The 13,585-nt window shown below is 47.2% G+C and overlaps 1 protein-coding gene across 1 annotated transcript; it reads left to right on the forward strand.

Annotated features, from left to right (window-relative positions):
* The first annotated feature begins 8,032 nt into the window (after positions 1-8,032).
* LOC307137201 (uncharacterized protein) lies at positions 8,033-10,705 on the forward strand. Its single transcript, XM_079834702.1, has 2 exons — positions 8,033-8,336; positions 8,594-10,705. Exons 1-2 carry the CDS (start codon positions 8,040-8,042, stop codon positions 10,115-10,117), a joined length of 1,821 nt encoding a protein of 606 aa, XP_079690828.1. The 5' UTR covers positions 8,033-8,039; the 3' UTR covers positions 10,118-10,705.
* The last annotated feature ends 2,880 nt before the right edge of the window (positions 10,706-13,585 follow it).

The following is a 13,585-nucleotide window of genomic DNA, read 5'->3' on the forward strand; positions in this document are numbered from 1 at the left end:
CCTCCACACAGATCTTCTCTAGATCAGTCAGGTTTCTGGCCTGAGTTTGAGCTCCTCCAAAGATTGGATCGGTTGTTCCCCAAAATCTCATCCTCTCCTTAATACAGTGCAGTCGCCCTGTCCCATGTGCAGAAAAACACCCCCACAGCATGATGCTGCCACCTCCATGCTTCACAGTAGGGATGGTGTTCTTGGGATGGTACTCATCATTCTTCTTCCTCCAAACACGTTTAGTGGAATTATGATCAAAAAGTTCTATTTTGGTCTCATCTGACCACATGACTTTCTCCCATGACTCCTCTGGATCATCCAAATGGTCATTGGCAAACTTAAGACGGGCCTGGACATGTGCTGGTTTAAGCAGGGGAACCTTCTGTGCCATGCATGATTTCAAACCATGACCATGTCTTAGTGTATTACCAACAGTAACCTTGGAAACGGTGGTCCCAGCTCTTTTCAGGTCATTGAGCAGCTCCTCCTGTAGTTCTGGGCAGATTTCTCACCTTTCTTAGGATCATTGAGACCCCACGAGGTGAGATCTTGCATGGAGCCCCAGTCCGAGGGAGATTGACAGTCATGTTTAGCTTCTTCCATTTTCTAATGATTGCTCCAACAGTGGACCTTTTTTCACCAAGCTGCTTGGCAATTTCCCCGTAGCCCTTTCCAGCCTTGTGGAGGTGTGTAATTTTGTCTCTAGTGTGTTTGGAAAGCTCTTTGGTCTTGGCCATGTTAGTAGTTGGACTCTTACTGATTGTATGGGGTGGACAGGTGTCTTTATGCAGCTAACGACCTCAAACAGGAGCATCTAATTTAGGATAATAAATGGAGTCGAGGTGGACATTTTAAAGGCAGACTAACAGGTGTTTGAGGGTCAGAATTCTAGCTGATAGACAGGTGTTCAAATACTTATTTGCAGCTGTATCATGCAAATAAATAGTTAAAAAATCATACATTGTGATTTCTGGATTTTTTTTTAGATTATGTCTCTCACAGTGGACATGCACCTACGATGACAATTTCAGACCCCTCCATGATTTCTAAGTGGGAGAACTTGCAAAATAGCAGGTGTTCAAATACTTATTTTCCTCACTGTAAGTGTATTTATTTGAACATTACTTTAAAATATATTTTTAGTATATTTTTAACTGTATACTCAAAGTTGTCATTTTAACAATGAACTGAATGTATATTTTAAAAATACATATTTAATATCCTGAAGTTGTAGTATATTTAAAGTTAAATTTGAGTACAATTTTTAAGTTTTCTTCTTCATGCTTTGAATTCACTTCATTACTTTATTGCATATTACTTTCAGAAAGTGTTCAAATGTAATGCATTAAAAGCCCATTTTTATATGCATGCCGTGTTCAAGCCCTACTGTAGTTGTGATTCAAGTGTAAATGTTTAATAAAATTAAATTAAACCAACAGCACACTTCAAATACAGCACAAGAAGAGAAGAGTTGAGTGGTTGAGTCTTTGGGGAAATAAGTCAGTAATTAATTAATAACATTAACACTTATAACATTAATAAAGTACATAACACTAATAAAGCACACTCAACACTAATAAAGTACACTTTAATATCACTAGCCTATATATTCATTATATTAGTTCCCTTTCGTTCAGTCACTACGACGTACGTTAGTGACTAACGAATGGGGGGTTTCGCTTAGAAGCCAATCATCTTCTTAGTATTCAACAGCGCCCAATGGCAGTGCCAATGCCATGGGCATGCGGAATTTGCATGCGTAACTCCGCCCCACCTCGTGGGTATATCAGGAAGTACGCTGGCAACATCGCATTATGTTTCTGCTTTGGAGCCAAGAGGATCTCTTCACTCCTACAAGCCTGATCTGAGTCTTCGACAGCTTTTCGAGACGAGCAGCTTTCCAGAGGCGTTGGTGTTACGGCGCGTTCCAGTGATCATCATACTGCCTGCCTGCTGATCTGCGCAGTGGTCCGCTAGACAGCTGGTGTGTGGTCCCTGGGCGCTTCGGCGTTCTCTGCGAGGCTTTCCTCTCCTAAAAGAGCTTACACGTGGCGCGTCCTTTTCAGGATGTCTCGTCCGTGTACTTCTGGGTGTGGTCGGTTGCTTTCTCCCTCTGATGGGCACGAACACTGTCTGGTATGTTTGGGCTTTCAGCATGCTCAGACAGCGTTCGTGGATGAGTCATGTTCTCACTGCGGGAACATGACCATCGCAGTGTTGCGGTCAAGACTCCATGACCTTTGTAAAGAAGTGAGAGTCCCCTCTACCACACCCCGATCTACTGAGTCCCAGAGGCCCAGTACTTCGGCTGGTGGTCAGGGTGACTTGACGGTTACGGTGTGGAACAAAGCCCCGACGCTCATGCCTCGGGCCACACCCCCGTCTTGCACACTGCAACCCGCGAGTGTTCAGACGCAGATCGCGGGGCCGGCTCCGGCCCCCCCGCGCATCTCGTTTGGCGCTCCGGAGGAGGATGCGATGTCGATCACCGCATCACAAGGTGGGCTCGAGTCCTCTGAGGATGATGACTCGGCTGTGCTGCCGCCTTCGGGCGTGCCAGCATTGCCCGAGTCAGATCCAGAGCTGACAGCCATGTTGTCTCGGGCAGCCGCGAGCTTAGGGATAGAGTGGAACCCTCCGCCCTGTCCCGAACGTTCAAGGCTCGACGATTGGTTTTTGGGGGCCCGCGCTGACAACCGTCAGTCCCCGCCCTCAATACCTTTCTTTCCCGAGCTGCATGAGGAACTCACGCGGTCCTGGAAGTCCCCGTTGTATTCCCGCGACCGTTCGGTGACTTCCTCCGCCTTCTCCGTCCTCGATGGGGCGGCAGCTAAAGGGTACACTGGGATCCCTCCAGTTGAACATTCTGTTGCGATGCAACTGTGTCCTCAGAGCGCTTCAACCTGGCGTGGTGATCCTAAGCACCCCTCCAAAGCCTGTCGGTTCACATCAACCTTGGTGTCGAAATCGCACAGAGCCGCGGGGCAGGCTGCCGCTTCGCTGCATGCCATGGCGATCCTCCAGGTCTACCAGGCCAGGATCCTCAAGGACATGCACGAGGGTGGAGTTGATCCGGGGCTCTTAAATGAGCTGCGTGCCGCCACCGACCTCGCTCTCCGGGCGACGAAGGTGACCGCACGCTCCCTGGGTCAAGTGATGTCCACAAATGTGGTCCAGGAGCGTCACTTATGGCTGAACCTGGCCGATATGCGGGACACCGAGCGGACCCGGGCCTCTTCGGCGGGGCGGTTGAGGACTTCGCCCAACAGTTCTCAATCACCCAGAAGCAGACTGAGGCTATAAAACACGTACTGCCCCGGCGGCCAGCTGCTGCCTCCACCCAGCCGCCGGCACAGTCGCCTCAGTCTGCTCCCCTCCCACCCGGTCCAAGCAGCAGCCTTCACCCGGGCCGGGTCGCGGAGGAAGCCGTAGGAAGGCGTCCAAGTCCCCTCAGGCCGCCCCGCGCCCCGCTAAACGCCAGGCCAAGCGGCGCTCCTGAGACGGACGGCTCAGGGATGGGAAATTCTTTCGAGGAGATGGTAGCAGGACCACTCCTTCCCCCGGTGGAGGGCCGGGGGAGAATCCTTTGTTCAGCTGCTGGCCCCCGGGTCAGCAGCACCCTATGTTGGTCAAAGAAAGAATTAACACTCCCATCCCTGAGCCCACAGAGTCCGGTGATGACGGTGCGCGCCACCCACGGGTCCCGCCACTCGCATCCCACTCTGTCGCCAGCCTCCTGGCAGAGCAGACCCCAGTGGAACGTGCGTCCTTCCCTGGTCTCCTCTGTCAGGACGCAGCTGTCAACCGTGCCCCCGCACCGGGACGCCCCACAGCCTCCCATGTCCGGGCCGGTGACGCTGCATCGCTGCAAGCCCACACCGGGTACGTCTGTACACCGTATGACCCCGCTGGTGCAGTTTCTGGATGTCTGGCTTCAGCTTCCAGGGCTGTCCCGCTGGGTCGAGCGGACCGTCAGGCGCGGCTACGCGATTCAGTTCGCGCAGGTTCCTCCCTGCTTCCGGGGAGTCCGTTCCACCATGATCGGGGCCAACGCCCCCGTCATGCGAGCGGAGATTGCCACCCTACTGGCGAAGGGTGCGATCGAACCTGTCCCTCCAGCCGAGATGAATTGCGGGTTTTACAGCCCGTACTTCATTGTACCCAAAAAGACCGGTGGGCTACGGCCAATCCTGGACCTGCGCGTCTTGAACCGTTACCTTCACCGGTTTCCGTTCAAGATGTTGACAGCGAAACGCCTTTTCGAATGCGTTCGTCCACACGATTGGTTTGCAGCGATCGACCTGAAGGACGCCTACTTCCATGTCTCCATTTTGCCTTCGACACAGACCGTTCCTACGGTTTGCTTTCGAGGGGCGGGCATATCAGTACGCAGTTCTACCATTCGGGCTATCTCTGTCCCCTCGCGTCTTTACGAAGATTGCCGAGGCAGCCCTTGCGCCCCTTCGGCAGCACGGGGTTCGCATCCTGAATTACCTCGACGACTGGCTCATACTGGGTCACTCTCGAGAGCAGGTTTGCGGACACAGAGATTTGGTGCTCCATCACCTAGACCGTCTGGGCCTTCGGGTCAACTGGGAGAAGAGCAAACTTTGCCCCACGCAGAGGATCTCTTTTCTCGGTATGGATATCGACTCGGTCGCCATGTGCGCGCAGCTTTCGAGCGAGCGCGCGCAGTCTCTGCTGACTTCCCTTCGACAAGTTGAGGGCAAGAGTGCGGTTCCACTGAAACTGTTTCAGAGGCTCCTGGGGCATATGGCATCTGCAGCCGCGGTAACGCCGCTCGGATTGCTTCATATGAGACCGCTTCAGCACTGGCTACGCGATCGAGTCCCGAGATGGGCATGGCGGTCTGGCACGCTCCGGGTACAAGTGACTCGGGCCTGCTTACAGACACTCACCCCGTGGTCGAACCTCAGTTTTCTACGGACCGGAGTGTCCTTAGAACGAGTTTCCAGGCATATTGTTGTAACAACAGATGCATCATCCACGGGCTGGGGTGCCATGTGCAATGGACAAGCAGCCACGGGCTCCTGGACAGGACCCCAGCGCCTTCTGCATGTCAATTGCCTCGAGTTTCTGGCAGTACGGTTCGCCCTGCACCGCTTCCGAGCGTTGCTGAGGGGTCAACATGTGCTAGTCAGGACAGACAACACGGCCGTAGTAGCGTACATCAACCACCAGGGCGGTCTACGCTCCCACCGTATGTCTCAACTCGCCCGCCATCTCGTTTTGTGGAGTCAGAAGCGCCTGAGGTCCCTTCGTGCTGTCCACATCCCTGGAGACCTGAACTGTGCAGCCGACGAGCTCTCACGGTTTCAGCCTCTCCCCGGAGAGTGGAGACTCCACCCCCAGACGGTCCAGCTGATATGGGAACGGTTCGGCGACGCACAGGTAGATCTGTTTGCCTCCCAGGACTCTTCCCATTGCTCCCTGTATTATTCCCTGACCGAGGGCACCCTCGGCACGGATGCACTGGCGCACAGCTGGCCGTCAGGGCTACGCAAGTATGCGTTTCCCCCAGTGAGCCTTCTTGCACGGGTACTGTGCAAGATCAGGGAGGACAAGGAGCAGGTCATGTTGGTCACCCCGCTTTGGCACGGCCAGACCTGGTTCCCAGAACTCTTACTCCTTGCGACAGCCCCTCCCTGGCCTATTCCTCTGAGACCGGACCTCCTTACTCAGAGACGGGGCACCTTTTGGCACCCGCGTCCAGCGTTCTGGAAGCTCCACGTGTGGCTTCTGGACGGGACACGGTAGGTTTGAGTAGCCTTCCACCTGCGGTGGTTGCTACCATCACTTCCGCTAGAGCTGAGTCTACTCGACGTCGCTATGCGTTGAAGTGGAACCTCTTCGTCACATGGTGCTCTTCCCGCCAAGAAGACCCCTGGAAATGCCCGATCGGGTCCGTGCTATCGTTTCTCCAGGAGGGGGTGGAGCGAAGGCTGTCTCCCTCCACCCTTAAAGTATATGTGGCCGATAGTAATATCTGCCTACCACGATCTCCTGGGGGACAAAAAGGTAAGTCAGCACGACCTGATCATCAGGTTCCTGAGGGGGGCGAGGAGACTGAATCCTCCTCGCTTTCCTCTCGTTCCCTCTTGGGACCTCTCAGTAGTCTTAAGTGCTCTGCAGAGGCCTCCCTTTGAGCCTTTGCGGTCGGCCGAGATTAAGTTCTTGTCTATGAAGACGGCTCTGCTGACCGCATTGGCCTCGCTTAAGAGGGTCGGGGACCTGCAAGCATTTTCGGTTGATGAAGCGTGCCTTGAGTTCGGGCCGGCTAACTCTCACGTGATCCTGAGACCCCGGCCTGGATATGTGCCCAAGGTTCCCACCACTCCGTTCCGAGATCAGGTGGTGAACCTGCAAGCGCTGCCTTTGGAGGAGGCAGACCCAGCCTTGGCATTGCTCTGTCCAGTACGCGCTCTCCGCGCCTACGTAGACATGACGCAGTGTTTCAGGACCTCAGACCAGCTCTTTGTCTGTTATGGTGGAGAGCGGAAGGGAAGTGCTCTCTCAAAGCAGAGGTTGTCTCACTGGATAGTGGACACCATTGTTTTGGCTTACCAGCAGCAAGGCCGACCATGTCCCCTTGGTGTGAGGGCACACTCCACCCGGAGTGTGGCCTCCTCTTGGGCTCTAGCGCATGGCGCCTCGCTAACAGACATCTGCAGAGCTGCAGGCTGGGCGACACCCAACACATTCGCCAGATTCTATAATCTCCGAGTGGAGCCAGTGTCCGACTATGTACTCGCCCCTACGGGTGGCCGGTAATGGGCCAGGCTCAGGTGTCTTCGCTTGCTCGCCATTCCACTCCCAGGACTGGATACGTGCGATATTTTCCTCAGGTGAGCTCCCCGAGAGCCCTGAGCTCCTCCAGCACTGCTTACGCCGACATCAGTTCAGTCTGCCCTTTCGAGCCCAGACCCTCATGTCCGGCCAGGTGCTCCGTGTGCATGGTTCCCTCCGGCGACCCCCACACGAGTATTTCCACCGTAAGCCTCCTCAGTGAGCAGGTGTCTTTCCCTTGGCAAGTCCCTGCCACCCCTAGGGTTAAAAATCCACCTTCGGCTGGTACCCTAGTGATCTTCCATATGCAGCCCTCAGCGGGTCATATGTGTATTCTCTAAGCCCTCCCTACGGTAGGCATCTTGGCATTCCCTCACTGGGATATGCTTCCCAGTGTACCTTGGTATTCCTGTGATAAGTGGGAGTCCTTCGTCCGTACTAGTCTTACGACAGGGTACTCACACTTACGCAGGGCACTGGATGACAGCTGAGTGGCGTTGTTGTATAGGATCCCCCATTCGTTAGTCACTAACGTACGTCGTAGTGACTGAACGAAAGGGAACGTCTCGGTTACGTATGTAACCCTCGTTCCCTGAGGAGGGAACGGAGACGTACGTTTCCTTTGCCACGTCAGCTGTGCTGCCTGGAACGCGGAGTTCAGTCTTGGCTCCTGCAGCAGTAACATAATGCGATGTTGCCAGCGTACTTCCTGATATACCCACGAGGTGGGGCGGAGTTACGCATGCAAATTCCGCATGCCCATGGCATTGGCACTGCCATTGGGCGCTGTTGAATACTAAGAAGATGATTGGCTTCTAAGCGAAACCCCCCATTCGTTAGTCACTAACGTACGTCTCCGTTCCCTCCTCAGGGAACGAGGGTTACATACGTAACCGAGACGTTTTCTCTCCCCTGCTGTATCGATCCGTGGCTTCAAAACTGAGAAATCTGCATCGATCACAAAACCGCTCCTGATGCAGAAGTGAAACAACATGAATACTAATTTCTAACACTAACATTATAACAACATAACACTGCATTTCTATTACTGAGCAGCATTTGACAGTAAATCAGTGTTTCTGTTCCTGCTCTAAAATGAGTCCCATAAGCATGATGAAGAGGAGGTGCCATCATATTCCTCAGGTCTTCTCATATGTTAACTTCAGTCACGCCCTCAACAACACCTCTGACTCTGAGTATTTAAAGCAGCTCTGCTTCTGGTGTCTCTGCTCCATAACACCATGTTTGCTCTGGGTCTGCTCACCTGTATTGTGCTGAGAGCATTCAGCGCTCAGGCAAAAGTGGTCATGAGCTTTGATGAGTGTAAAGAGTTCTTCTACAGAGACACAGAACCAGGAGGAATGGATCAGAATGCCAGGAGAATCTGTCAGGTGTATAATTCTGGAGGAGTAATGCGCACTTATTATGCTACGCTGTTCTCAGTTCGTCACAGGATTCCTCTCTACAGTGCCTACACATTTGACCCTGACTGCACGAACGACAACAGAAGGCTAAACAACTGGCACTTCGAGCCACAGGTGACTATGAGCTTCTGTTCTTATATCAGCAGTCCATGAGAAGCAGTTCTGTTAATTTAATTATTGCTCTTCATTCTGTTTTGCTATTGCAAATCATTTGAAATGTAATGTAATTGTACTGTAAACATTATAAATGTCCACTAAAAGAGACAAAGTAAGAACAGAACTTTATCCACAAGAAAATGTCAAAACTTAAAGCCTTTACTTACAAGCAGTCAACATCAAACTAACCATGAAACATATGATTTATTCTGTAGATTTCAGGGTACTCAACTGAATATATGGTCCTCGAGAAAGACGTGAGCGACTGGAGAAACGTATATGATGAATCCACTATTAAAGCATCTCAAGCCATGAGCAGCGACTACAGTTACACCGGATATGATCGTGGACATCTGAACCCCAACAGCTTCAACTGCAATGATGGCCGTAAGGCAACGTTCACACTGACCAATGCGGCCCCTATGGACCCGACTTTCAACCGTATCCACTGGTATAAGAGGGAAAGAACATTGAGGATTTTTTTAAGCGAAAAGCTGAAAAGTGACGGATATTCTGCAACAGTCTACATCGCCACAGGTGCAGTGCCTAATGCGAATGTACGGATACCACAAGGAGAAATCTCTGACGACCCTGAACGGGTGTCTGTGCCCTCTCACATCTGGACGGCTGTGTGTTATAAACACCGCAGTGATGACGAAAAGTCTTTCTCCTTCAGCTATATGGGGGAAAACAAGCCGGAAGAGCCAGACATAAACACAATGAGTGTCTCAGACCTGAATGAGCGACTAACATACCTCTATAGTACACAGTCAGGAACTCAACAGCCAGTTAAAGTCAATATTTTTGTGGATGAATGTTTTAGTGTCAATGATAAATTAAGAATGGTTCAGGGAGAGTTTGTAAAATTAATGATTCCAATGAAAAAAAGAGTCCAAATGAGCTCAGGTGTGCAGAACACGCTTGATGCGGTGGAAATGGCATCTAAACATGATGTCAGGGTGAGTGACGCGACAGTAAAATTAGCCTTTAAAAACATGAACACTTACTATACTATGGCAGAGGATCTGAAGTTTTTTGCTGGAATTGCTTGTGTTATAACTCCTGTCAAACCACTAGTAAGGGAAACTGTGCATGTTGAGCTCAAAAAGAGGGAGGTGTCCGAGGGGTCGGATGCTGTTGTTTGCCTGTTGGTCCCAGAGAAGCAGAAAACTACAGCTGATGGATCGCCCTGCACAAGCGTCTCAGAAACGAGTTACAACTGCCAATGCTACATCGGACGCAAACCTAAGGAGTGCTGCTCCACTCCCTGCCTCTACCAGGACGACCGCAAGGGCTACAGGTGTTACAATGGTTTGGATCAGTTACCTCATATGCAGATAAAGTGCTCACCGCGGTACTCACTCATCACGGTTAATGGAGAGAAGTGTATGGATGATCACCCCTGCGCCACGTACGGCTTCGACTACTACTGGTGCAATCGAGTGTCTGGTGGGTGGGATTACTGCAGCCCTCCGCTGAGGCGAAGTAGAGCCAAAAATGGGCAGTACTGCCGCAGCAACCATGCCTGTGCCAAATATGGTTCAAAAAAGCCGTGGTGCTTCACAGATGACAAAGGCAATTACGACCAGTGCTGTACTTCTGATGACTGCTACTCCGCTGTGAATAACCAAACCTGCAGGTACAATCACAAGTGTGGATACAACGACCGCAAGACTTACCTGTGGTGCTACACGGATTATAACGACAACTGGGATTACTGTTGCAAAAATTGTGCATAATAGATGGTTTATAATGTGTAGTGTAAGAAATAAATCTGTGAAATAATAGAATAGTACTGGCATCACATTAATGGGACATTATCCACTAATTTACGGACATTTTCGTTAACTCTAAAACACAATGCCATGCAGTTCAAAATACAAGTAAATATGGCAAGATGTTTAGACTTATTCTCAGGATATGAATTACAGATATCAAGAATTAAATTTCAATTACTAACAACGTTAATTCCTGAAATCAACAACTGAATTAGATTGACAGCCTATGGTGAGATTTCACTAGTGAAAATACAATCACAGATATCAAGAATTCATATCCCGGGAATGAATAAAAGTCAAAACAGCTTGACGTAGGTAAAATAAATACAGAAAATTCAGTCAAATTAATATAGTAAATTGTGCCCTATTTTTACGCCGTGACTAAAGTAGGATTTTGCAGAGTTGATTGTGGTTGTACTTGGAGCTCTTACTAACATACACGCTTTCTAACATAAACAATAAAGACTCTCAACTGTGATTATGACATTAACAGCTGCATTTAATCTGTATGAGAAATCAAAAAGCTCAATAAAATATGTATGCATCTACTATGTTTTTGCACATTCTTACACAAAGTAGTACACTTTGTTTTCAAGAAAAAACAATCTCTGACATCTATACAGGTACAGGTGATTTTCATCAAACGGTGTCCATGCTCACAGATATAAACACCCAGATCTCCATCCACTCACAATCCTCAATAGAAGCTGTTAAAGATCTCCCTGTTTGCCTACGCAACAAGAGATGAACTCTACACTGGAATAACATCCTCCAAATTATACTCTGGTACTCTGGTCATAAACTACGCAAACTGCCTTCTTCATTGTTTTATTTGCTTTGTGGCAACAAAATAGCAAAACTTTGATGTGAATGAGCACACAACAGGATAAATATTTCTAAATGTATAAATAATTGGAAAACGTGCAAGTGGGAAAAATAGTAACACAAATTTAATCTATCACCTCTTGTAAAACAGCCAAAAGTGCTACTATATGTTTATGACCAATCAATTTCTTAAGTCAGATGTTCACCCTCATATGTCATGTAAAGGACATGAATAGGCCTTTGACAATCTAAAACAATGTTTGCCATCAACTCTATTATATTCTCAAATATATTGATGCAAGCTGTGACATCTTAACTTAAAAAAAAGCTTGCAATTAATTGGATGTTAACAAAAATCACAAGAATAGCCAGTAAAACTTTAGAATAATGGTCCGTCATTAGTATCTATGCAGGAAGTAATGCAGGACTAATGATATAAAACAGATGTTCCTAATTCTGCAAATCTGAATGTTTGTGTAGGCGAGTCACTGGTAGTGTTTACTTCAAATCACTTTACTCTTTAAGCTATAATAAAATGTTTTTAAGATGAGTCAAAGTACAGTTAAAGGTGTATTTCAAGTATAAAACAAATTATATCTGTATTTGAACAGCAGTGCAAAAATTATATATAAATAGTAAACTATAAGTATAATTTTATGTTCACTTAAAGAAAACTTACAAGTATACTTGCAGTATAAACTAGTGAGAGTACACTTAAAAGTGCACCTTCATAAACTAATAAATGTACTACTTGTATTAAAATAGTAAACTACTAGTAAGTTCACTTGTAGTACGAATGAGAAACTGATTAGTGAACTAGCATATTCGACAGAGCACCATTGCTTACTAATTCATTAATCAGAGTTTCTTGCTAGTTAATAGTAGTTACTAGAGTGTTAATACTGCATTACTCACTTGATCCTGTGTAGTTATTAATGGTGGAACAGTATTCTAAAGATTTATGTTGTTATAAGACAGTTAAAGTAATAAATGAATCATATTATAAATCTTAAACCTAATCTATTTTACATTTAAACTGTATGGGTTTGGAAACTCTCTAGCTGGACAGTTTACTGTATCAAAGTTTGTTTAGAATGGCATTTTATCATTAAATCCAACTTTACTCTTGACAGTTATAATGGAGCGGGCGTCACCCGGTGGCCTTTTCTGGTTCAACGCCTGGTCAGAAATGGCACTGGTATTTAAATCTCTGTACATTAACCTCAGCTTTGGAACTGGTTTAAGGTTTTGTTTTCTTATCATTTCTACAGTCTTGGCTTATTTAAAAAGAAAAAGAAGGAGAAGAATAATTTTTATAAAAGAAGCTACAAACTAGTTTTTTTGCATGACATGTCCATTACTTTCCCTTTTTTGCATTTATTTGACATTGCTTGTTTGATAATACTACTTTTTCACACTAGAACAAAATTATGCCCAAAGCATTCACGAATTACACCCATTTAAAGTTAACTATTTAATATGTTTGAAAAGGGACACAACAGCTAGCATACTTTGTGTTGTTTTAGTCCACTTATATATAATAACAATAATTGTATACATAAATGCTTTTTTTATCCTCCCTCGTTTCCAGAAGGCGTTGGCGGTTCAACCTTCAAAAACTCAACACTTTTGCAAAAAACTCTTAATCTATATGTGTATTTGTGTTTACTGAGGTGTGTTTTGAGTCTCAGTATTCCTAATGAAACTGTGTGTGTGTGTGTGTGTGTGTGTGTGTGTGTGTGTGTGTGTGTGTGTGTGTGTGTGTGTGTGTGTGTGTGTGTGTGTGTGTGTGTGTGTGTGTGTGTGTGTGTGTGTGTGTGGGCATGTTTTCGTGAAATATCAGGACACAAATGTGTATAATGACATGGGTATGACATAGGTATTACAAAAAGAGGGTGAAATATGAGGACGTTCCCCATGTCCTCACTTTTCAAAATGCTTATAAATCACACAGAACAAGTTTTTTTTCACAGAAAGTGAACTGCACAGTCTCCTGTGAGGGTTAGGTTTAGGGGCAGGGGCAGTGTAAGGGGATAGAAAATACGGTTTGTACAGTATAAAAACCATTACGCCTATGGAATGTCCTCACATTTCACAAAAACAAACGTGTGTGTGTGTGTGTGTGTGTGTGTGTGTGTGTGTGTGTGTGTGTGTGTGTGTGTGTGTGTGTGTGTGTGTGTGTGTGTGTGTGTGTGTGTGTGTGTGTGTGTGTGTGTGTGTGTGTGTTTGTTTATATTACATTGTGGAGTACCAAATGTCCCCACAAGGATAGTAAAACCTGAGATCACCTATATTGTGGGGATTGAGATTTGTGGAAAAGGAAAATTAAGATTTACAAAATAAATATATATTTTTTATTTTCACCAAAAATTATGATTCACATAACCTATGATAAAATCACAAATATCACACCAAAATGTGACTGTGTGAGAGCAATTCCAAAATAAATGTAAAGTAGATTCAGGATTCTCTAAACAGAAAGAACAGAGGTATTAATGTCATCTTTAAGTCTTTTGGGAGAGCACTTGTAAAACCTATGAATTTACTTAAAGGTCATTTCTCTCATTTTGTTGGTTATCAGTAGACGGGGTAAAACCAGCCTGG

This window comes from Gobio gobio (assembly GCF_949357685.1).
Source record: "Gobio gobio genome assembly, chromosome: 14".
Classification (NCBI taxonomy): domain Eukaryota; kingdom Metazoa; phylum Chordata; class Actinopteri; order Cypriniformes; family Gobionidae; genus Gobio; species Gobio gobio.

What these genes read in the sequence shown, in the direction of transcription:
- LOC307137201 (XM_079834702.1), top strand. Translation starts at nt 8,040, where the DNA reads ATGTTTGCTCTGGGTCTGCTCACCTGTATTGTGCTGAGAGCATTCAGC. An exon ending in ACTGGCACTTCGAGCCACAG is followed by an intron (nt 8,337 to 8,593) that starts GTGACTATGAGC and finishes TTTATTCTGTAG; the next exon opens with ATTTCAGGGTACTCAACTGA.